The 25,540-nt window shown below is 43.6% G+C and overlaps 1 protein-coding gene across 1 annotated transcript in view; it reads left to right on the top strand.

The window, feature by feature from the left end:
* The first annotated feature begins 202 nt into the window (after positions 1-202).
* Spon1 (spondin 1) overlaps positions 203-25,540 on the top strand; it is a 275,932-nt gene continuing 250,594 nt past the window's right edge. Inside the window, exons 1-2 of the mRNA XM_046438224.2 lie at positions 203-676; positions 19,343-19,449. Of these exons, the coding sequence (XP_046294180.1) occupies positions 439-676; positions 19,343-19,449 (345 nt within the window). The 5' untranslated portion in view covers positions 203-438. The remainder of the gene's footprint in view (positions 677-19,342; positions 19,450-25,540) is intronic.

Raw genomic sequence — 25,540 nt, 5'->3', positions numbered from 1 at the left:
CCCAGAGTGCAGTCGGGGGTTGGGGCAGCAGCCTCTCTGGTGGTGGAGAGAGCCCGCAGTGTCCCAGTCGCCTATAATTTCCCCTCCAGACCCTGGGAATCCAGTGTCGCAAAATAAACACCCCCGCTCCGCTAATCGCCGGCTCGGAAACAAAACAGCGCTGCGTTGGGGGATCTGGGCAAAATCAGCCCTCCCTCCTCCCGCTCCTTCGCCGCCGCCCTCTCCTCCTCGCGCTGCTGGCTCGCTCTGCTCAGCTCAGCGCAGCGCAGCTCGGCAGCCGCCAAACCGAGGCGGGCACAGTCTCCGAGTCGCCAGAGCTGCTCAGAGCTCCTTTCCTCCGCCTGGGCTCTTCCAGGTATCGCTTCTGCCGGGACCACTTCAGGCAGCAGTCGCTTGGTGAGAGCCGGCGACACAGCACAAAGTTGGGGACCCGCGAGGATGAGGCTGCCTCCTGCGCCCCTGAGGCTAAGCCGGAGTCCGGCGCTGGTGGCCCTGGCTCTGCCCCTGGCCTTGGCGCTGGCCTTCTCCGACGAGACCCTGGACAAAGTGGCCAAGTCGGAGGGCTACTGCAGCCGTATCTTGCGTGCCCAGGGCACAAGGCGCGAGGGCTACACCGAGTTCAGCCTCCGCGTGGAGGGTGACCCCGACTTCTACAAGCCAGGAAGCAGCTACCGCGGTAAGTGGCCTGGCGTGGCGATGAGGGCACGGGACCCGGCCCCTGGAGGGCACCGATCGCGCGGTGCCAGAGGAGGGCGCGCGGTCCCTGGGCGCACAGAGCCGGCGCTGCCCTGCACGGGCCCTTCTGCCTTGGCTGCCCTCAGCCCATTGAGCCGAGCACTCTGCGCGAATTGCTAGCCAACGTCCGGGGCCGTCGCGGGAGTCGCAGCCAGGCAAAGCAGCCTGGATCCCAAGGGCGCGTTTCCCAGGCAGGGGCTGTAGCTGAGCCACGCGTCACACCCGCCTGACTGTGAGGGAGCCCCGCTCCAACCCTAGCGGTCGTCAGGAGGGAAGTAGACTTGACTTTTTCCAGATCGGTCTCTGGAGAGGAGGGGACCCTGTCTTCTCTCAGTCGAGTCACAAGCAAGGCAGCGTTTTCCGCTTCCATTCCTTAAAGAAAGGGTACCAGTTTCTAGCAGACCCCTCAGAGCAGGAGGGTCACTCGGGCTTCCCTGGATAGATCTGTTCCGGAGAAGAGACTTCGGCTTCTCACTAACCCGTCCCAGGGCGCGAGGAGAAGGGAAGAAGCCTGAAGCTCTTCGAAAGGGTCCCTACGAAGATGCCCAGATTATTCTTCCATGGTCCCAAGCGATAGAAAGGACCTTGGATTTCCAGGACGGGTTCCCAGTGAGAACGGGTCCCCAAAGAACCCAGAATAGCTCCCAACGGGAGGGGAAATCGATAAAGACCGAAAGGGGAGCCTCGATAGCTTATAGTCCAGGCCTGCTCCCTGGAGGCTGTGGGACTTTGTCTCCTGCAGCCAGGAGGCTTGGCGCCACCGAGATGTCGCACCTACGCTGATCAGCTAAGAACAGGTTTTCCGGAGCACAGGAGGAGGGTATCCAAACAGGTGAGCATCTCCAGGGTAGGATAGGCAGCTGGCCTGGCATCGACCCCAAGACCCTTAACTCCATTCCCAGCGCCCACTGCTTCCCTCCTCAGCTAAACGTCTCCCCAAACACCTCTTCCCCCGCGGCAGCTGCTGCTTTTAGGGTGGGACACAGGACATCAGTCAGGGAAGGAAGCCTGCTTAGCCTTACCTAGTGTCCCGCCAGGGCGCGAGTCCCCTCAACTCCGCCCCCTCATAAGTCAACTCCAGTACCAAGCAGAGAAGAACGGGTCATTGGGGCACCTGAGGGACAAATGGGTTCCCAGTCATATCCCTTCCATTCCCGCCTTCCGGGTCCCTGGAGCCTCGGGAGAAAGAGGGGGGAGCAACAAGAGAGAAAGTTTGGGACCATGTCAGCCGACACCCGGTCATCCACGCGCAGCGCAGGACAGAACCAGGGGCCACCCTTTTCCCCCGGTTTCGCGTACCCGACTTTCGGAGCTATGGGGTCGGCTCCAGGCTCCCCGCGCGTCCGCGGGGTCTTGATACCCCAAGAAGAAAGATGTGTGGAGAGCACCGTGCCCATCCGCCCATCTGCTCATCCGGGGAGGGAGCGTGCGGGTTACAGCGGCGTCAAGGGGGAATTGAATCGATTTGTGGGGACAATCACCGGGCAGAGGCGGGAGGTAGCCAGTTCTCTCAGCCTACAGGAGAGAAGCAGCGGTAATCTCAAAGGCCTCTCCCGTCTTCCCCCAAACCCAGGGCCAGAGTTCACTAGGGAACTGACCCAGCTCCAACAGGCAAGCAAAGAGGGTGAGGAGACAATTGATGGGGAGGGGGAGGTTTTAGCACCTGTATGACCTGTGCAAGTAATTTAATTTCTCCGAGCCCATTTCCCAGCTGTAAAAATAGCCGTTTACCTAACTTCTCTGGGTGGTTGTAGAGAGTAAATGAGCTTACCAAGGTCAGTGTGTCAGAGAGAACGGGTCCCCAATACACTTTAGTTCAAGTTGGATTGAGGACTTTACTGGTTTAATAAGGTATGTGCCTGGTCAGAGGTGTGTGTGTGTGTGTGTGTGAGAGAGAGAGAGAGAGAGAGAGAGAGAGAGAGAGAGAGAGAGACTTCCTTAGTACTGCTCCAAGTCAATCTAACAATGAATGACCATTATCTGGGTCCTCATGAACTAATTGGATGTGTGATGATTTGATTTCTCCATACTAGGAGCCTGTCAAAGACTGTTCCTAATTTAAGTCCAGGAAGATTTTGAGTGGTATGATTTAGGTCAGTCTGGGACTCTGGCCAAGTGTCCTCCTGGCATCTCTTCCCCACACTAATGCTTCATGTTTGCCTGAGTGTTGGATCAGTGGTCCCAGCACATCCCATATTGACAAGACCAGAGAATTTTCCCCAGGCCCAACTGGGAGGAACTGGGACTGGAAGGGGAGGGCCCTGGACTTTCCAGCCTAAATCATTAGGTTTTTGGAAACTGACCCAGCTCCAAAGGACAAGCAAAGAGGTTGTAGGTAGGGTGATAATCTTTTCTCCTTTCTTGTGGCTAAGAGATCTTGAAGGAAAGATCTTTCAGAAACCATGCTAAGGTCTCCTGTGTAAATATTCTGCAACTAAAAAATCTTGTTCTGCCACTCAAAGTTTCAAAGAAAGGGCACTGACCTAGTTTGTGACATTTTCTGTGGGCTTAGTCTTTCTTAGGATAATTATGTTGAAAGTAAACCTAATGCACTTTGCCCGTTGCATTGCCTTAGAGTTGTGGAAGTTCACATTCCCCTGCTTTTCTATTTACTTTAGTTTTTTTTTTTTTTTCCTGAATTAGGATCCCTTACAATCCTTGGGATCAATAACTTCTTTTCTTCTGTATTCCAGTTCATCCCCAAGTAATAACCCTGATGTGAGTACTGCTGTTAGGTATTCTGAACTGGAATAAAATGGTCATTTTTAAAAAATTGAATCATGAGGTTTCTTCCCCACAGCCTGGGCCTAGTTGAGATTGTTATTCAGCCTTTCAGTTAGTTGTTAGTATTATATTGACTTCCTTTTCTCCCCCACCACTTCTCTCTCCCCCTCCCTCCCTCTCTCTTCCCCCTACCACCAACCACCACCTCCAGCAATAATTGTGCTTTAGAAAGCTCTGAAAGGCCTGCTCTGTTTCTGACCAGGGCCTCCTTTGAAAGGAGATTACAGTGATTAAAAATAACAAGTTGAGGATCCTCAAGGGGCTTCCCTTATAGGAGGACAATTTGCAGGACCAGCCTTTCCCAGATCACTATTTCAAGCCAAATAGAAGAAAATCAGCTGAAACATTCAAGAATTGATTGAAAATAAAAGAGGCCCTTTTGTCTAACCAAAGTTCTGTTTATTAGGAAAATAAAGTCAGACCCTGGCTAATGAGAATGGCTTTTCCTAGATGCTCTTTAAAGGGAAATTTCAAGGAACTTGATGGGAAAAGAATGTGCAGTTGAGTTTTCAAAAGCTGGTCTAACTTCAAGCATAATTGGGGGATTTATTCAAAATAGGGAGGTTTGGAGACCTCCGAGGTTGCCTTGCTTTCTCTCCTTTGTCTCACTCTGGGACACAGTGCCTGTAGGAGTAGCCATCTCAGCCTGGTGTAAAAAGCACAGGATTTAATGTTTGGATGAGTCAGTTTCAATTTGTGCTCAGTCACATATTCACTGTGTGTTTTCAGGAAAGCCACTTCACCTCTCTGAGCTACAATCTCTCCATCTGTAAAATGAGGGTATTTGTCCCTCCAGCTCCCCACCCCCAGCATTGCTGTAAGAACTGGAAATAATCCAAGTTTAAATGATTTGTAACATAGTAGTCACATAGCAAGTGTACATAAATAAATATTATATATTATATATCCATATCATATATGTGTGTGTATGTGTATATATATTATATATAGAATATATTATATATATAACAGAAAATTATATATATATATATATATATATATATATATATATATATAACTTTTCTGTTTCCAAAATAATTATCTCATCTTATGATCCTATGATGACATAATTATTTTGGAAATAGGAAAACCCTCAGCTGCAAAGCACTGGATAAGACATTGTGTTACGTTCTTTTTCTATTCAGCTCTCTTGTTCCTTATGATACTTTGGGGCAACTTATTATTATTATTTTACAGATGAGAAGACTAAGTCTCAGAGAGGTCTAGTTCCTTCCCAAGGGTCTCACAGCTAACAATCAGTGGAGTCAGGATACACTGTCAGGTCTAATGTGACTCGTAAGTCTGGGCAAGTAATCAGTCATCTGTGCTCATCCAATAACATGACTTGGGAGTAGAACGCATTTTCTCAGTCTTCTGGATGGTGAGTCTTCCTCAAAGGAGAACAGGATCAACAAATCAAGATAATAACTGACATATCACAGGACCCGAAGTAATAAAGAGATGGATCCTTATTTACATTTGCTTTTTTTCTTTTTATAGGCTTCAGTATTGCCTTTCCCCATAAACCAGAGGATTACTTTAGAAACATGAAGAACCTTGTCAGTCTTTCCGCCAACTCCTCTTGTTTGTAGGGAAACAGAAACAAATTGGATAGGGAACAGAGCCTGATTTGATTACTGCTTTCTTTTCACATGCAGAAGTTATACCACTATGCCTGTAAAACTGTATGTTTGAACAGAATATATATATATATATATATATATATATATATATATATATATATATATATATATATATGATGTGACAAATTGAACCTGGGTGAGGTCTTTCAATAAACTCTTTCTGATATGGTGTTTTCCTTTAAAGTACTGCTGAGAAGAGCATAATGTCACTCCTCCTCCCTTCTTAAAACATTCTCTTCTTTTTTTTATTATGTCATTTTAATTTTTAATCCTTATCCCTTTTAGTAAATATTTAGTTCAAATTTATAATAAGGATAAAATATGCATACATATGCATAATGGTTGTAGAGATTGTTTATTGCTCTGAGATTCATGAAATGAAAAAAATTCAAAATATGAAAAAAAATGAAGACACATTAATTGATGTTTTTCAAGGTTTAAAACCTGGGTACTTTCCCATACACAGGTAAGTTGTTGGGTGACAGGTAACTGGGCCAGAACAACGGGCAGTAATTGCTGATTTGTCAACAAACCTGGACTAACATCAAGGGCCTTTTCCTGCCACACTCTCTATTTGCCTTCCATACAGAATGTCAGATGTGGGTCAAGAACAATTCCTGTGGGACAAAAACCCCCTTACCCTGTTCATGGTGCAGGCAAATCTCATGTTACAAAGAGATCCCCAGATACAGTGTTTTAAACAAGTGGTAAGCTGAAGATCCATTGTGATGGGAAGTGTTGCTCTCCAAGGTCGTTCAGAACCCCAGGTTCCTTTCATTCTCTTGCTTTGCCATCTTCGAACACAGCTGTCCAAGAGGTAGCCACTAGCCAATGGTCAAGCATGACCATGACATAATCGGCATGAGGCAGGTCTGACTTGAGATATCCTGAGTTATTGAACAATCAGTATTAAAAGAAGACAAACTTCTCAATAATTTTTATATGGATTCCATGTTGAAATGATTATTGTGTACACTAGGTTAAATTAAATAGATTGCTAAAATTAATTTTTCCTGTTTTACATTTATTTCTATTGGATACCTATTAAAATTCATTTCACCTGGCCTGAGCGTATTTCTGTTGGACAGCACTGTCTTGGGATAGTTACAGTCAGCTCACTGCCACCATATCTGAGTTTTAGTCGGCATGTGGAGAAGAGAGAGGGATAGAAGTAGAAGACAAACACCTTCTTTTAATGATATGACCCAGAAATTTCACCCAGCCCTTCTAAACGCACTTCTCATTAGTCATGCAGCTGCATCTAGCTGCAAGAGATGCTGGGAAAAAACAGCTTTAAGCCAGGCAGCTACATGCACAGCTAAAGCGTGAGGGAGGGACGTATTTTTCAAAAAGATGAAGGGAAAAACGTATTCGGGGAGGCAATTACCTATTTCTGTTACATTTTGATGCCTGTCTTATAAAAACACAATATTTCATTTTCTGTCATCCTGTGAAATGTCTTGTGAATGGGTCCTCTCCACAGCGTGTGAACTGGTATTTTGCTAAATGAGTTGATAGAGGAAGGGGTCCTTGGGTGTGTATGTGCAAGCATGTGTGTGTGTGTGTACATGTGCAAGCTTGTGTCTATACATAAGTATGTGTGTGTAAGCATGTGTGTTTACACAAGGGTGTATAGGTGGCCTATTCTGTCGTAACTCTCTCCTCAATAAAGGAGGGATCAGCAAAGAAAGAACAGAGTGGGGGAAGGAGTGCATCAAGCAAGGGAGCAAGGGGGTGGTGTGAGAAGAGAAAAGGGAAAGAAAAAGAAAAAAAACGCTTGGGTAGACATGCAGAATGAAAAAAAAAAATAACTTGAGTTCTGTGAAGTACTGTCCTCCTTGAGGGTTAGATTCAAGAGGCACCCCAAAAGTGAAAATCATGTAAGTCCAAATTATTCCTTAAAGATCTTTTGAAATTGTACATCAAATATAACACAGATACCAGTTTCAATCTGGACTGGTTTATGCAGCACCCCCCCCCCACCCCAGATATTTTTGTTAGGAATAGAAACAAATTGACATTTCTCAATAAGTCCCACACTTCTATTTTTCCTGCAGCATTGGAAGAGATCCATTTTTCTGCAGTTGAAGAGCAGATAAAACCATTGGTTTTCTCCCCCTTAAACACTGACTTACACTTACAAAATCCTCACTGCATGGTGGATGAGGGGACTGAGGGCCTGCCACATGCTCTCTTAGGCATATCCATGCATTGAGTGGAGTGGCGAGGCCATTGACTTTAAATGACTCCCAGGTTTAAAGTGTTTAAAGATTTAAACTGTTTCTTCCAGTCTCCCCCAGCCCTCTCAAGCTTTGTGCATTTGTGTTTGATTATGCCAAATGCGCTTCTCTTGAAGCACAGTAGTGTTGGGGAGCTGACCACATCACATACAAGCTCTTGGTGATGCCAGCCAGCTCTTGCTGATATAAAATGTCCCATTTTTACAAAAAAGTTTTGCCTGGGCTTGAGCTGAGGCTCAGATAGGACAGAGCGAGAAGTGAGATGCGTGCCCTACATGGTCAAGGCTCCTAACTCTCACAGAATATTCAAAACTGCCATGAGAAGTTTAGGAAAACCTAAACAGGGCTTAATCCACATGAGCCTTGAGTACATAGAAGAGCAGGGCAGAGTGACTCCTCAAGCCCAGATACAGATTACCAAAGTGAATTTCCCTGGCATCATTTGCTGTGCGTGCCAAACCTAGCTATGGGTTAGAATCACTTGGAGAATTTAAACCAACAAGCCAAAGTTCCCCGGGGCCCTGACAAAGGGCTAGACTCCAGGAATCTGCATTTTTTCTTTTACGGCAACATGGTGAGGCTCGAAGAGAAGGTGGCCAAAAGCCATTCCTTTTGGGGGGCAGGGGATTGAACCCAGGGGTGCTTGCTACATCCCCAGCCCTTATTTATTTAATTTTGAGACAAGGCCTCACTAAGTTGCTTAGGGCCTAAGTTGCTGAGACTGGCCTTGAAATTGTGAGCTTCCTGCCTCAACCTCCCAGATATCTAGGATTACGAGCACGTACCGCCACACCCACAGATATTCCCTTTCCTATGAGCATGTTTCCCATCACCTCCTGTCCCAGTCTCCCAACCACACATCCTTTTGCACCTGATCCTATCACTGCCCTGTTCCATTACTGAGGGACACCTGTACAGTGGAATGCCCCAATACCAGCATGATTTCTGCATTCCGCTGCCTTAGCAGATGGTGACACTCATAGACTAGCAAAGATGGGGCCAGAGCTGACCTCATGGTACTTCTCTGCTGCTGAAGCCTGCCTCCCCTGGACCTTTCACACCTGTGTCCAGGTTCTGGCCTTTGGAGTCAAACAAAATGAGTTCCCCTCTGGCCATAGGTCAGCCCTTGAGGTATTTGTGGGTAAACAGATATTGGGGCTTCTCTTCTGATTAAAATGCCCATTTCTTCAACGATTCCCTTGTAGGGTACTGTTTCTTGTTCCCTGTACTTTACAATCCAGATGTGCACTGATGAGGCAGAACAGGGTGGAATGGCTCTCTTCCTGTCCTGGACTCTGTGCTGTGTTAAGCTTGCCAGGTTTTGTGCTTGCTGTTTTGGCCAACATGTTGTTCTTTGGAATTGTACTTAGTTTGCAGCCAACTCAAATTCTTGCTATTTGCTATAAAGGCCTGATGCCTTCCTTAACTGCTATGAAGGGATGTGGATAGTGTCCCATGAAGATCCATTTGTTAAAGGCATGGTCCCTAGGGTGTACTGTTGGAATGTGCTATGGACCTTTAGGAGGGTGGGCCTTATAGAGGTCCCTAGTTTACTGGGGGTGGTGCCCTCAAAAAGGAGTGTGGGACTCTAGTCTCTTAGTCGCTCTCTACTTTCTGACTCAAGATGTAAGTGGTTTGTTCCTGCTGTAATTTGTTGCATTCACAAGAGTCCCCAAACTGTGGGGCTGCCCAATCTTGGACTGAACTTCCAAAAACATGAGTCAAAAGAATCCTTTTCTCTTTGAAAATAACTGCCTCAGGTATTTTGTTATAGTAACACCAAACTGATTAACACATTAACCTACACTGGTGTAGCTGTTCTTGGATGTAACATTTAACATGATTCCCCCATTAAACTTAATCTGATATATAATTTGGTTCATCCCTGTAGCTGTCATATATCCATTGACTTCTGTCAATGAGTGTCTTACCCACATAACCAATTTTGGATTATCCACAATTTTTATAAGCAGGACTGATAAATCTTTATCTAAGGAGTTGATTAGAATGTTGAGCAGGTCAGAAGTTAGGACAAAGCCTCAGTCAAACCTTGGAGTCATTTCTAAAACTGACATTCAGTTACATAGTTTTGAAATCAACAACCTATCAATCCAATGACCTTGCATACCAACTGCCACCCCAGCTCAGTCTCTCTTCAGTTTAGTGGTGAGTATGGTTTCCTGGGCCTGGTGATGATTCTTATAGTTCAGGCAGAATTATTTGCTTCAAATTATTCAGGACTCTTTTCACTCCAAATGACAGGAACACAGTCTAACTAACTAAAGCAAAGAATGGAATGCATTAATTCCTGTATTTAGAAAGTCCAGGGGTGGGTCTGGCTTCAGGCATGAATGGATCTAGGAACACATCAAGAGTTGTTTTCCTTGGTCCTGCCCCAGCCCCCTCCACCTTTTTCCCTCTCTACCCTTCCCATTCCTCCTTTCCACCTTCTCTGCCTTGATCCTTCCATTCTTTATTTCTTGGCTGTGTTTCTGTGTGTTGTCCTCATTTTTTCTTACTACAGATAAACTTTCTCCAAATGGCATGGAGGATAGCTGCCAGCAGCCTTCAATGAAGAGCCTGTTAGCTGGTTCTGTCACTAAAAGAAAAGCCCTTGTCTCTCTAACTCCAACCCGAAACATCTCGGGGAAGTACTTTCATTAGTCACACACCCAGGGGAATGGGGTATGGAAATAGAGCAGGTCTGGGCATAGTCATTTTCATGGCTTCATGTTTTAGGAGGGAGAAGGGGAACTGTGATTGGCAATCCTCATGATCATATGGTCAGAATAAGGGGAGTCATCAGGTCCCCTCAAGTTTCTGCTCCTTATCTGTATTGGCTGACATATTGCCATTTCCCCCAGAGTATCTTTACTATTTGTATTAGTCAACTTTCCATTATGTAACAAAATACCCCAGATAATCAACTGTAAAAGTGTTTTTTTTTATTATTGTTGGTTTTTAATCTTATGGTTTCAGATTATGGTTGCTTGGCTCTATTGCAACATAGCATATATCATAGTGGGAGCATGTAACAGACGAGACCTGTTCACTTCCTGGCAGCAGGGAAGGAAAAGAGAGAAAGGAGGGACTTGGAATCCCAATATCCCCTTCAATGCTCCCAATGACCTAACTTCCTCCAACTAGGCCCCGCCTCCCAAGGCTTCCACTATTTACTAAATAGTCCCATGGTCTGGGGACCAAGTCTCAACTTGTGGCCCTATGGGGAACAATTAAGATCCAAACTGTAGCACCACTCTTCCTTTTCCCATCCACAGATTGTTTAGCCCAGGACTCTTCCATTTGGCTCTAAGCTATCCTGAGATGAAGGAACCCATGGGGGAAAGAATTAACTTTTATTGAGCTGTTGCAATGTGCTCACATTCATTTTCTTCACTAATCCTCCTGACAGGTTCATGAGATGATAATTATGATCTTTATTTCATAGAGGAGGCCAAATTATTTTTTAATATATCTTATTGATTTAACAAACCTTTTTGTATGAATTATAGATTCACTAGTGATCATAATAACAACACAAGGTAAATAATATTATTGCTGATTTATAGGTAAAGACACTGGGACAAAGAGAGGGTAGATACCTTATTCAAAGTTATACATAATAAACAGAGGGATGTTTGAATCCAGGTCTTTTAGATATTTCCACTATAGGACAATGAACCTAGCAATTTTAAATGTGAAAGACCTTTCATTTGGAATGGGAGACACTTCCTGAACACTGAGAGCACTGGGAGAACAGCACAAGCCCACCCTACCACCCTACCATACACACTTGCTTTATTTCTTGGCTGTGTTTCTGTGTGTTGTCCTCATTTTTTCCTACTACAGATAAACTTTCTCCAAATGGCAGGGAGGATAGCTGCCAGCAGCCTTCAATGAAGAGCCTATTAGCTGGCTCTTACCCCTGGGACTATTACCCCTGCCTTCCTATCTGCAAACCCACCAACAACAACCCTTCTTCTGCTTGGTCCTAGCTCGGTGGACTGAATTGCACCCATTTCTTAATGGAGCATTGGATTTGTAGCCCCCCTGAACTCTGCAAATTGTGTCGAATAGGGCTTATATAATGCTGCAGCAGTCTTTATAACCCCATGTTGTAAATCGAGGCAGAAGCTGAAGTTCACTGTGGTTGAGGTGTGTGGCATGAAGCACAGCAGGTGGGTGGGAGGGGCTGCTAAGGTGATGGAGCTGATACTTGATTCAGGACCTCCCTACTGAGGTTAGAGTTCTGATTCTGAAACCCCAAACGCAGAGTACAGAGGGTGATGGAACTGGACAGGAGCTAATAAACATAATAATCCATAGAAGATGCAGAAGTCACAAAAGACAGTTCATCTGGGTTTTTGTTAGATTGTTGACACACGGTCACTTGAAGGACCCAGAAATCTGTTTGGGAATGGTGGGGAGGCTGGAGTTTCCATATGGCAAGTGTATCCAAGGATGGGGAGAACTCTGCCCTGGGTGGGGATTTAAGGCCAGGCTCCTCTGTGAAATGAAATATCAGTCTTCACACCAACAAAATGGGCCAGAGAGTCCTTGCCACTGAGGTGGCTTTTAGGGCAAGGGCATAACTCAATAATCACATAACCTCCAGCCTGTTCTCCTTAAGTCCCAAGTTTGAATATGACATTCCCTGGCTCAGACTCTTTAGTGACCCCTCAGCACCTTCAGGGTGGTATCCACACCTAATTAGCCAGGCATCAGAGGCCTTCGACCATCTACTCCCTGCATATCTTCCTAATCCTGGCTCTTAGGACACCTTCCTTCCCAGCTCGCAATTTACAAAACGCAGAATGTGTTCTGGTTTTCAGGACCGAGGCTAGCCCACCCTGCCCTTCCATCTGCCTGGCATGCTCTTACTCTTTCTGTCCACTGGCAAACTCCTGCTCCCCACTCACCTTGCAGTTCACCTGCCACCTCCTCTTCCAAGTCTCCTCTACCTCACTTACACGGACTCAGATGTTCCCCCTACTGGTATCCCAGAGGTCATTGCTCATGTGTCCTTAACGCCCATCACATTATAAAGAATCTCTTGATATAAATTTTTCTTCCAGCAATTAGCTTATGTGCTCCGAGAGGGCAGAGGCTCTGTCTTTTCTTTCCAGGAACACAGCACGGGGATGGCACATAGCAGGTGCTCAGTAAACAAAAACATGGGACTGGTAGAGTAGTTACGCTTGTCTAGCATAAGCAAGGCCCTGGGTTCCTTCCCCAGCTCTGTACACAAAACAAAAAGAACGAAGGAGGTTGGCATATTATACAAGGAAACCCATGAGAACTTTAGGGAAGAAACCAGAGCAGAAATGGGCAAACCATGCATTGAAGACCCAAAGAACCCTGTTTCATTCATTTATCCAATAGGTATTTCTTGAGAATTTACTACTTGTTGAGAAATATACTAGATACTAAAGATGCCGTGGAGCTCAAGACAGACTTGGTCTCTGCTCTCACGAAGCTTATAAGTTTATAGGGAAAATAGATATTTGTCAAATATTTTACATATTAAGATTGAGTGAAAGGTATTCGAGAAAAGAAGTTTTGAGAGGGTATATTGTGTGGTGGTAGAGGGGGCAGGAAGATCCTCCTGAGTATCATGAGCTGCAGGTAGATTCAGTTTATTATGAGGCCTTACCCAAAGCTCCCCACAACCTGGCCCTGTGGGGATCATCCCCACAGACAGTTATCTCCTTTGCAACCCTCCCCAGGGGTTCTTCACTGTGCCATCTAGAGTTTTTCTTTGGAGGTTCAATCCTCCCTGAGGAAACTCATTTTTCCAGTTAAGCAGCCAGCTGAGTCTCATGGTTATCATGATCATCTTCGTTGTCACCATTTTCCTCATCATCAGCCTTACCATCAGCACTGCCACCACCGCCATGGCCAACACCATCATCGTCTTTTGCCATTCTTGTCTTCTTCACAAGTGCCAGGCATTGTGCCACGTATTTGCTTCATCCACTCTCTATTCCTATGAGAAAGGCAATATCATTAACCTCTTTTTCAAAATGAGGAAACAGGAAGGTTAAGTAACTTGCCAGAGGTTGCATAATTAATAAGTGGTAGCTCTGGGATTCTAATATTAAATCGTTGCTCTTAACCAGTTCCCTGTATGTGCTCACCGGATGACTCCAAATAGCCTTTTTTTTTCTTTTTAAAAATCCTTTGTAAGCACTTTTCTTGAGGTTTTTTTTTTTTTTTTTTTTTTTTTTGGATCTCTTAATGGCCTCTCTTGGGAGGCACTTGGGAGGCGTCATTAGAGAGAAGATCCTATTATTTATTGCCAGACAGTCATCCTCGGTTGTTCCTGGGAGTGAGAACATGCTGTACATTGTGTCTTACAGGAGGAAGTCATATAATGATGGAGTTCTCCAGAGGGAAAGGGTCTCCTGTCTTCCTTCAAATTATACTGTGTAATAACATCATCACCACTGATAATTATGAATTGAAACCCACACTGAGTTCAGCCTCTATCTTACTTAATAAGGTACAGCACAACCTTAGTTTTCTAGAACCTACAGAAGTGCAGCATTCTGGAAAACTGAGTTTATGGTAAGCCCTTTAAGTGCAGTGCCAAAACATAACAGGGTATGGATATTTATCATGCAGAAACACAGTTCAATAATCTTTTTATCAAAAGATAACTTACATATTTTAATAATCTAAAGTCCACAAAAATCATATAGCTTAGTGATCACATGTTGGACCCACAGTAAGAAATGGAGTATGACCACTCTTCCAATAGCACCCCTCATCTCCAGCCCGCTCTCCTGACCTCCATTTCCCATGCATCTGACTACCCTAACCTCTAGCACCATAGATTCCTTTGCCTGTTTTTGAACTTTCTATAAATACAAATGTATCCACACCATTTGTATTCTTTTGTGTCTGTCTTCTTTCATTAGGGATTATGTTTTATGAGATTTTTCCACGTTAGGAGTAGCAATAATTTGTCCATTTTCATTATTGTAAGGCTCAGCTATATGCACATGTCACCATTTATATATCCACTATACAGCCAAAATGTGAGTGTTTCCAGCTGGGAGCTACTACAAATAATGTCACTATGAACATTCTTATAAATGTCTTCTGGTGCACGTAGGTATACATTTCTGCTGATTTAGGAATGGCATTGCTGGGTCATGGGATATGTGTTTGCTCAGTTTCAGAAAATACTGCCAAAGAATTTTCCATCAAAATTTGCTAATGTTCATCTCACCAACAGCATGTGAAAATTCCCATTAGCAACATTTGATATTGTTAACTCTTTTTCAAACTTCATTAATCCAGTGAATATGCAGTAGTATTTTATTGTGTATTTAATTTTTATTTCCCTGTTGGCTAATGAGGTTGAGAGCCTTTTTATGTTTATTGGTCATTTAGGTACCTTCTGTGAAGAAGTTCATGCCTTTGGCCACTTTTTTTTTTCTATTGGGTGTTTTGTATTTTTCTTTTTGATCTGAAAGTGTTCTTTATATATTTTGGATAGAAATCAATTGCTACCTATATGATTGCAAATATCTTCTTTCACACTGTGGCTTATTTTTTCACTCTGAATGGTGTTTTTGATGAGCAGAAGTTTGATATCACCCCATTTATATAACTTGTATTTTATGATCAGTGCTTTTTTATGTTCTATTAAAAATATCTTTCTTCCTCCAAGGTCATTCACATTTTATCTTACGTACCTTTAAAACTTTATTATTTTACTTTCACAAGCAGTTCTATGATCTATGTGCAATTTATTCTGTGTATGATGTGAGGCATGGGGCCAATAGTCACCTTTATCTCTGTGGCTACCATTTGTCTTGGCATAATTTACTGAAAACATCACTTTCCTCCAATTACTCTGCAGTACATTCTTTATCATACATCAAGTTTCCATATATTTGTGAAATTTCTTTGAACCCTAAACTGTTCAACTGGCCTATTTTTCTTTTCTTGCTTTAGTGCACTGACTTAATTTCTGTGATATCTGGTAAGATATGCCCTCCAATTTTGTACTTCTTTCTCCAGATTATCTTGGCTATTCTTGGACCTTTGCATTTTCATATCCATTTTTAAAATTTGCTTGTCAATATCACAAATACATGCTGGGACTTCCATTTAGATTACACTAAATCAATACATCAATTGGAGGAGGATTGGCACTTTCAACAATACTGAGTCTACCTACCAGCCCCTGAACACTGATCATTGAGTTAAGATGCAGGTGAACACTGTCCTAATCACTGTGCTGAGCTCAGAGGTGGTTCTTGCTCTGGAGAGATTTACAGATAAATGTGTAAACAAATACATAAACACAAAATATAATGGAAAGTAATAGCTTCACCATTGTTACAAAGTATTAATATTTACTAAGTGCCCACTATAAGGACTTAATAAGTATTAATTCATTTATATTTTGAGGTAAGTGTGGTTATTAAGCAAATAATGTAGATATTTTTATGAAAAAGTATATTGTGTTTTTGAGCTTTAATATAGATATGATTTCTGAAAGGCCTTTGCAAATATGGAAAATAACTTCCAGATCTCTTTATTTTTTATTTTTATTTTTTGGTAATGGGGATTGAACACAGTGGTACTTTACTACTGAACTGCACCTCCAGTCCTTTTTATTTTTTATTGTGAGACAGGATCTTGCCAAGTCGTTGTGATCCTCCTGCCTCTCAGCCTCTGGAGTCACTAGGATTACAGGCATGCGTAGGTCCTCCTTATTCAAGGATCTTTGGAGACTCAAGAATTACTGAACTTGATGATTGCAGGTTACCAATGAGGAGGAAGACAATTCAATGACTTCTCAAAAAAGAGTGAAGTTACAAGTCTCAATTATTTTTATTTACTTTTCAAAAAGTGCTCAACATACTTTTTAAGAGAGCTGAGAGACACATTTAGATAAGCATCTTAAAATATAAGGTAAGACTACAAAAGCAGTGTAACAGGTTTTCCTGCATCACTTGTAAACTGGATTAGAAGGCAATCCCCAGAATTTCAGAAATGTTAGTTTATATCAGGATAAATGCCTTGAACTATAAGCAAGGCACCTGGATTCCACTTGCCATCTTGCGTGGTCTGATCATGAAGTCTCTCCACTTCCGGATATCAGAAGCCCCATCCCAGAAGGCAAGGGGCTCAATCAGGTCATCTTTAATATCCTCTCCAGCTGTTCTGTTGTAATGCCAGGAAATCAGAGTAACAAGTTCCAGGCTGCTTGGGGTCAGGGGATTTTTGAACCTTTGTTCAATGTATGCAATGTATGGTACTTTAAAAAATTTGTCTTCCTTTTTTGAGTCTTTTTTATTTTTTTAGGTAAAGAGTTTTCATTGTAAATCTCACAAATCAATCTCATTTCCAAATACCTTCCCTTTCCCTCTCCCTGATCATTTGCATATATATATATATATATATATATATATATATATATATATATCTCCCATCATGTTCTTCTGCATATTTAAGTATATTTTCTTATTTAACAGTGTCTTCATCATTACATTTTTCATTTCTTACATTTATTTACTTATTTATTTAGGCTTCTGTTTTAAGTTTCTTCAAGGTCTCTTTGGAGTTGTAGATGGTAAAAGCTTCACCCCCTCTCCACAAGATTTACCACCCTGATCTAAACCCCCCCTACCCTGGCTGAGTTCTAGGACCTTGGAAAGATGGGGGGCAGAGCCCAGCTCCAGCCTCCCCTTCCCTTGGAAGTGCTGGAGCTTCAGGTGTCAGATCTATCGCAGCATTTTGTTTGGAGCTGAGTTTGGCCTGGATGGCTATGGTGACACATTCACGGCCACAGGACTAAGGTCTCTGGTTCTTGGCTCTGGCTTTTACCCTTGTTCTTGGCACCAGCTTTCCTCAGGCATCTTGGTGCCAGAAGAAAGCCAGGCTGAGTGGGTTCCCACTCCTGCCCCGGGCGGCTTCAGCCAACAATTGCAGGGCAACATCTCTCCCTGGGAGGCCTGTAGGTATGTTTAACCTTGATGGGGTCCCAGAAAAAGAGCACCCAGACTTTATGGAGAAGTCAGAGGAAACATCACACAAAAGATGAGAATCTAGTTGGGTTCTGAAGTTTGCCAGGAACTGAGCAAGTTGGACATTCCAGACATATCAGCAGTATATGAAAAATCCTTTAGGGTGAACCGATCGGGCTTTCCAGGAGACTGCCAGTGAGTGAGTCTCAGGACCTCTGTGGTGGCTGGGAGGGGGAATAGGGTAGGTGAAGCTGGAGAGGTAGAGCCTGGGCCCTTTTGGCCTGTGGAGTTTGAGTTTGTACTGAAAGCAGAGGCTGCTTGTCCAGCTTAGGTTGGGTTTCCCAGAAACTGCCTATATTCATTTTGGAGGGCTGTCAGATGCATTACCACCAACCAATGATTTAAAACAACAGAAATATATTTTCTCATAGTTCTAGTGGCTAGAAGTGGAAATCAAGATGTGAACAGAGTTGGTTCCAGTTTGAGGAATTTGGAAGACTAAATGCTTCTCCCCATTTATATATGATAATTATGTAAGTGATATAGGAAATATTTTTTAAAGTTTAAAAAATGAATAATCAGCCAATACTCACAGAAGACCCATATCATGATGATATATCCAGTATGTGAACCATGGGTAGAATATTAAACTGGAGGGGAGGGACTTTCAATTTTGGCACTAAATTGGCCTCTGGATGGTTTAATGGCTCTGAGTATGTCTGTGGACCTCTTGGTTTCATATCTGTCAAATTTGGATTGGAAGGCCAGACTGGAGGATACTTGGGATCCACTGAAGTTCTAATAGTCTATAATTCCATAACTAAAGTCCAGCATCTTAGCACTTTAATTCAGGCAGCAAAGTAACTTATACCCAAATTTACATCATTTTGAAGAAATTTGAATTGAACATCAATTCGATGCTTGGTACTGGGTAGTAAGATACAAAGGTAATAAAAACACTAGCCACTCTCCTTCATTCACTCACTATCCAGTGGGAAAGACAGGTTAGCAGAGAATTTCAATTCAACAACAACAACAAATTACAGTAAAATATTTCCATCTCAAGAGTTTGCAAACCTAACTGGGGGGCAGAGGGTGGCCATCATTGCCTTGCTGAGAAGGCCCTTGAGCTAGATTTCAATGGAGAAAGTTTTCTTAGTAGATATGGGAAAGAGATGTATAGTATAGTCACAATGCCAGTTGCTATAACAAATGGCCCCTCACAATGTAAGTGTATATTCCATTCATGCAAAATATAATATGGATATTTTTGGTCAGTGGGTGATTCTTTGAATGCTAATTGAGAAACCCATTTTCCTTCCATCTCTGACCACTTCCCTGGGCCATCAGAGTCCTCTGAAGGATCTCCTGAATTCAGCAGGCAGAGGTGAGAGAGTGAGAGTGGAGGATCATGGGAAAGTCTGTCAGGGCCAGACTTGGAAGCAGCGTCTATCATGTCTGTCCATGGCCGACTTGGACACATGCAGACCTACTTGCAAGGGAGGCTGGGAAATGGAGTTAGTGGTTTCCACGAGAAAAAGGAAATGTGTTCCATAGAACATGGAGTAGCCTGCGCTACAAAAGGCATCCTAAAGGAGTTTGTGAGAGTCTCTCAAGCCAATCTAATGGAAGCATAGAGATCATTGTCCAGTTCCAAGTTTCCAAGGAGGGATTATCAGTATCCATCTGGGGTTACTGAGAGAGAGCTCACCCCAGCCATGGTTGGTTCAAGAATTTTCAGGTGAGAGAGCAGATCAGGCATTAATCAGGTTCTGAAATGTCTGAGGGAGCCAAATGGCAGTAGGTTTCTATTCCACAGGTAAGTCCCATTGTCCTCGGCCCCTCAGCCCCACAGGGGTGAACGTTGATGGAGAGCCCCACCCATCCCATTTGATAAATGAAGCCCAGTTGATCCCTCTGCTTATAAGATGCTCTTTTTTTTTTTCTCTCACAGTGACACTTTCAGCTGCTCCCCCCTCCTACTTCAGAGGCTTCACATTGATTGCCCTCAAAGAGAACAGAGAAGGTGATAAGGAAGAGGACCATGCTGGCACCTTCCAGGTAGGAACCCCTAGGGGGTTTCCAGCAGTCCTCCTGCCCTGGCAGGTGGGCGCCAAGTGAAAGGCGGACACACTGAGGAGTGAAAGGAGAGGGGCAGTGTCTCCAGTGACTTCTCACACAGCTCTCTGACTACTGGCCCGGTGGGCCAGCTCCATGTGAAAGACCATCACGGAGGAGGTGGCACAAGCCTTTCTTAGTGAGGTTGGCCACCCACAGGGTTCGCAGTGTCCTGGCAGATCACGCTGCTCTGCGGCTCTTCTCTGGGCTCTCGGTGCCCTTGGCAGCGGGCAGCCAGTGCATTGAGTGCACTTGGAACCCTGGCTGGGCCCTGCGGTTTCCCCTGAGCAGGCATTTTATGATTGACTGGTAATTCTCAAGTGTAAACGGAGCAAGAGCCCAGGACAGCCAGACTGGAGGGAGTTCAAAGCACAGGAGAAGGACTATTAAGGGAACGTAGGGATTGATTTATGAGGGAAGATTAAAAGAATTACACATGCTTTGCTTGGCTAAATGAACAGGGCTGAGTTTAAGAGGTGGTAATAGTCTTTGAATGTCAGTCCTCGCAAAGCAGTCTCCACAAGGCAAGGCTTCCTTTGACTTTGTACAAAAGGGCACAGCGAGAAGAAAGTGGGTCAAGAGAAGAAAGGGAATCTCAAAGGCAAGGGCCTGACAGTGAGTCATATTTCACTGTGGAATATTCTTCCAAGGGAAGTGGCGGGAACATCAGCCCTCTCACAGGCTTAGGAAGGGGCCAGCAAGTTGTCAGAACACATCCCAGAAGGACTGGGGTAATCCTAGCGGGGAGGCTTGGCCAAATTTGCTGCAACCATTTCTGGTCTCTGATTTCCATTGTTCTGGAATTCATTTTTGTCTGGTATTTGCAAACTCAGAAGGGAAAAAGAAAAACCTTTAGGGAGAATGCTTACACTCATAGCTGGCTGCTGGGAACACTGGTACCATTTATGGGTTCCTCAGAGGACACTACCTCGAAATATCTTCCCATCCAAAGGCATCCTTTTAATCCTTGGGGCCAGGTTATAATTTTTCATCCTATGATTTAAAAACTTTTTTTTCTGTTGTCTGGGATTCTAGGCTTTCTGGCCTAGTGAGACTGTTAATTTTGTGTTTAGTGTCACATCCTCCTATGGCAAGGAAATTCTTTTTGTGTATCCAAAAGAGCACCTGGTAATACTAGTGACAGCCTGTGCTTGTTGAATACTTACTATATGCCAGGCACCATGCTAAGGGCTTTACCTTGTCTTAGTTTGTCTTTACCTTAACTTAGTTTAATTGGCTTACCTTATCTTTGTTTAATTCTCAAAACAGCCCTAGTATTATAGGAACTATTATCCACATTTTCAAACCAGGAAATTAAATCACTTGCCTAAGCCTTCAGCAAGCAACATGGCCAGCTCCATCACACTGATTCCAGAGACGATCTGCTCCCTACAATACCAAACTCACTCCTGGCACAGGTGTGTTTGCACAGTGTATCACCGAGGTTGCCATTACAGGGAAATGGAGATGCAGGCCTGCTTCCTACCTAGAATTCATTAAAGTATAATCCTTCTGGCTTTGTGATAATTTGCCTGGAGGTGTGGGTAATTTATCAGATTTTGGTAGCTGAAAGACCTATGTACCTGAGTAGCAGGAGAGGTAAAGGTCTAAGAAAAGAATACATGTATTGGGGTGGGGTATGAACTTAATCTTCACCAAAGCAAAATTGATTGGCTTTATGATCACCCTTACCATATAGACCCAAAAGAATTGAAAGCAGATTCTATTGCCAAAGTAAGAAATTGTTTGATTTTGGAGTCAATAAGGTAGTTTTTCCAACAAATGTTCATTATAAAATAAATAAATAAATAAATAAATAAAAGAATTGAAAGCAGGCACAGGAACAGATGTTTGTACACTGATGTTCATGGCAGCATTCTGCACAGGAGATGGAAGCAACCCAATTGCCTGCTGATAGACAAAACCTAAGTCACTTGTTCAGTGGAATATTGGCCTCAAAAAAGGACGGAAATCTGATACATGCTACAATGTGGATGAACCTTGAAAACATGATGCTTAAGTAAAATTAGCCAGTCATGAAAAGAACAAATATTATATGATTCCACTTACATGAGATACCTAGGATTCTTTCATAGAGACAGAAAATAGAATAGTGGTTGTCAGGGCCCAGGAGAAAGAGGAAATAAGGAATTATTGTTTAATGGGTATGGAAATAAAGTTTGGGAAAATGAGAAAGGTTCTGGAGATGGATGCTGCATAGCAATGTGAATGTATTGCCATCTCTGAGTCATATCTTAAAAAGAGTAAATTTTATTATATTCTAACACACACACACACACACACACACCCACTAAAGATGCTTAAGAGCAAGGCCATATGGAGACCTGGCTTCTTTCTTTAATGCTGTTTTGGTTTAATTCAATAAGTTGTTAGTCCCTTAACTCAATATTGTTCTGCTCGGATTTATCCTCGTCCTTGCAGCTGATAAGTGAATCCTGGGCCTTTCGCGTGGTGCACAGTGAGTAGATATTTGCTGAAGAAATGAATGAACAAATGCTTCACTTGGTGGTTTCCACAGCTCAGTTCTGTGCAGGACTGCTTCAAAGCCCCTTATCCTTAAGGTTCCTCCTTCCTCCTCCTCTTGGAGCTTCTGTCATCTGTTCTTGTTACCTGACAGGGTACTCAGAGAATGGTCTCAGCAGCAGCAGCAGCATCACCACCTGGGAACTTGTTAGAAATATAAAATCTCAGCCCACCCAGACTCCTGGATCAGCCACTCTGAGGGTGGAGCCCCATGGCCTGAGTTTTAACAAGCCCTCAGGGTGAATCTGGTGCCGCTGGGGTTAGAGAACTGTGGTTGTAATGAGCCGCAGACCAGCACCCTTGGACACACCTGTCTGTTTCTATCTATCCTCCCGTCACTTCCAACCAGCCCGAGAGGGATCAAAGTGGGAGAAGAGCACGGAATGCTTCGCATGCAGTGATCACGCCAGCTAACACTTCCTTAGTGCTGGGGTGCCCGGCGCTGTTCTGTGTGCTTTCCACTCATTAGCTGATCTAATCCTCGGAGCAGCAAACCGAGGTGAGCACATTATCATCCTATTTTTCACAGCTGAGGAACTTGTGGCACAGAACAATTAAGTAACTTGCCTAAAACCACCAGTTAAGTGATGAAGCTGGGATTCAAACCCAGGCAGGATGGCTCTCAAGGTGTACACATTAAGTGAAACAACAAAGGCCTACTATGGCCTTTTATGATAGCAGTCTCTGCACCAAGGTCTTTGTACAATTTTTCCTATTTATTTCTTATGGTGGGCTTGTGAGGTCAATTATGTTCTCCTCACTTTTTTCAGAGGATAAAACTGAGCCTCCAAAGAGTTAAGTAAATTCAGCAAAGCAACTTAACATTGCAAGGGGCCAAAGGCTATGATGGATTTTTTCCTTACACTCCATCTTCCCACCTGAGCTGTGCCCTTGTGCACATTAAAACTCACTCCACTTGGATCCCATTGCCCCACAGACTGTGGGGGAGGAATAACAGCTCCCGCCCATCGTACCTCTCCTGTCTCTAAAAGAAATGGCCACGATCTCAGGCCTTCCTGCTCTAGCAGACAAGTGTCTTCTCTCTGTACCACAGCTGTCATCTCTGGGCCATTCATGTATTTAGCAGCACTTACTGAGTGTCTCCCATGTGCCAGGCACCATGTGAGGCAGGATACAGTGGCAAGAACATTAGACAGCATCCTGTGGTCACAGAGCTGACCTGTCCTCCTCTAGAGTATCCCTTCTGTTACTTCTATTCCTGACAAGTGAGGCAGCTCACAGGCCACCCACTAAGACAGGAGCAGCCAATGGAACCACAAATCCATTGTAATTTAAAAGAAAATAGCGATCGACATATAGTTAGATACACTCTTTAACACCCTAATTCCAAATATGACAACTTCGAGGACTTAGCCACAATAAAATTCAAATACTCTTTGAATCTGGGTAAAGATTACATTCTCAGCTCTAGAAAGGCCTCTGAGAATGGGTTGTTTGCTTCTACATGAGCGAATCCTTACCCAGAGAACCAAGTATTAGCTCAACAAAAACGAACTTCAGTGCTGCCTTCGACTTGGGGGGAAGGGAATGAGCTTCCTGGCACAGGGGAGAGTAAGGGTGAGGACCCCCCACCTCCCACCCCACCTACAGACTAGGGAGAGGGGGTGGACCAACTTCAGCTCCAGCAGTGGGTTCCAGGGTAGCGGCATTGGCAGGCCAAGGTGGTTGTCCCTGGCTGCCAGAGAGTCTCTTAGAGCTAGCTGGGTGTACCCATGGTTAGTTGGAAGAGGAAAGGAATTCAGAGACTGTGCAAAAGTACCCACCATCCTTACATTTTGTGCTACTAAAAACTAAGTGCTCCCTGGACTGCTCTGGGCCAGCCAGCTGCCCCACTCACTGTCTTCCTTCCTCCAGGTCTCTGTTCTTTCCTCCTTTCCAAGGAAATCCTGCCCTGAACACCCTGTGTAAACCTCCACCCCGCCTAACTGAAGTAAATTAACTAGTAATCTAAATTTTACTAGTGTAGGTAACAGTCTGGCCCCTGGACTCACTCCCCTCTCCCACTCAGTTTTTTTCCATTGCAGTTACAGCCTCCTGACATGCTATTAATTCCACTTATTCTTGTATACTCTCAGCCCCCTTCTGCTGAACCATAAATTCCATGAGGATTTTTATCTGTCTCATTTGCTGCTACGTCCCCCACCCCAGCAGTGAACACACCCAGCATAGCATAGGCACTCAAATATTTATTGAGCTGAGCGTGGTGGCACACACCTATAATCTCAGCAATTTGGGATGCTGGGGAAGGAGGATTGTGAGTTCAAGACCAGGCTCAGCAACTTAGCGAGGCCCTAAACAATTTGGCAGAGCTCTGACTCAAAAAATAAAAAAGGGCTGGAGATGTGGCTCACTGGTTAAGCACTCCTGGGTTTCATCCCTGGTAGCCCCCCCGCCCCTGCAAAAAAAATTTTTTTGACATAATTTAAAGTGGATTTTCACACTAAAATTCAAGCTGCTGATTTATAATACTATTGTCTTATTTTATTCTTAATTAAAGGACTTTATTATATTTTTAGTTTCAGGTGTTTAATTTAAGGCCTAACTGTAGTAAATTAACTAGTAATCTAAATTTTTACTAGTGTAGGTAACAGTCTGCCAATTATAAGAATACAGTCTCACAATAAAATGATGTTTTTTTTTTTTCTGAGAAGACCCCTATAACACCATACAAACAAGTATCTTTCAGTAACTAATTCTTCTGTGTGCTTGACTACCATTTTTTAAACCCTTGTTGCAATCTCTTCATTAAGGAATGATAGCTATTTATTAGCATCTAATGGTTCTGAGCCACGTTAGAAATTGAAAGTGTTTTTGACACATTTTCTTGTAATAAAACACTATTGCAAGCTCGTTTTCAGGAATTCTCTAAGTTTATAAGAAAACATGTTCTCATTAATCTAGTTTATCATGGGATTTTAAAATTTACCATTCACTATTAGAAGTAATGGAGTAACCTTTTCTTGCATAAACTTTTATTTGGTATTCATTTGCTAAGATAGATTTCTGGAAGTGTAACTAAAATACAAAAAAATATGGTAGTTTTTATGGTTTTGACATACATTGTCAAGGTGACCGCCACCCCATATCACCCCAAATTTCTCCCAATACTTTTTTTCAGCACCTTTAATGGGCATTCCATCGTGTAGCTGCAGCTTTGGATGTAAGGGGAACATGCATTGAGGTCAGGACTGAGCATCACAGGATTTGGGCAGGCTAAGTTGATGAACCACATCTAACAAAATGGAAGCTAATGAAGGAACAGAGAAAGTCACTCACTTAGCTCTAAATGACCAATTGCACAAGTACCAGATGGGAGATTTGGATTTATAGCAGCACTTTAAACAAACAAACAACAAAACTACCCTAGGACTTTTAGTGGCCTGTCAGTTCAGAATGAGTTATTCATGAGATAGGACCACAGAAAACTAATGAGGTCTCAGGGTGCACCCTAAGAGCAGGCATCCAGAAC

Source organism: Marmota monax, unplaced genomic scaffold, assembly GCF_021218885.2.
Source record: "Marmota monax isolate L192 unplaced genomic scaffold, Marmota_monax_Labrador192_F-V1.1 WCK01_AAM20220418_F8-fsc00061, whole genome shotgun sequence".
NCBI classification, from domain to species: domain Eukaryota; kingdom Metazoa; phylum Chordata; class Mammalia; order Rodentia; family Sciuridae; genus Marmota; species Marmota monax.
Note: the sequence above shows the minus strand (reverse complement) of the source record. Positions and strands in the feature narration are given on the sequence as shown.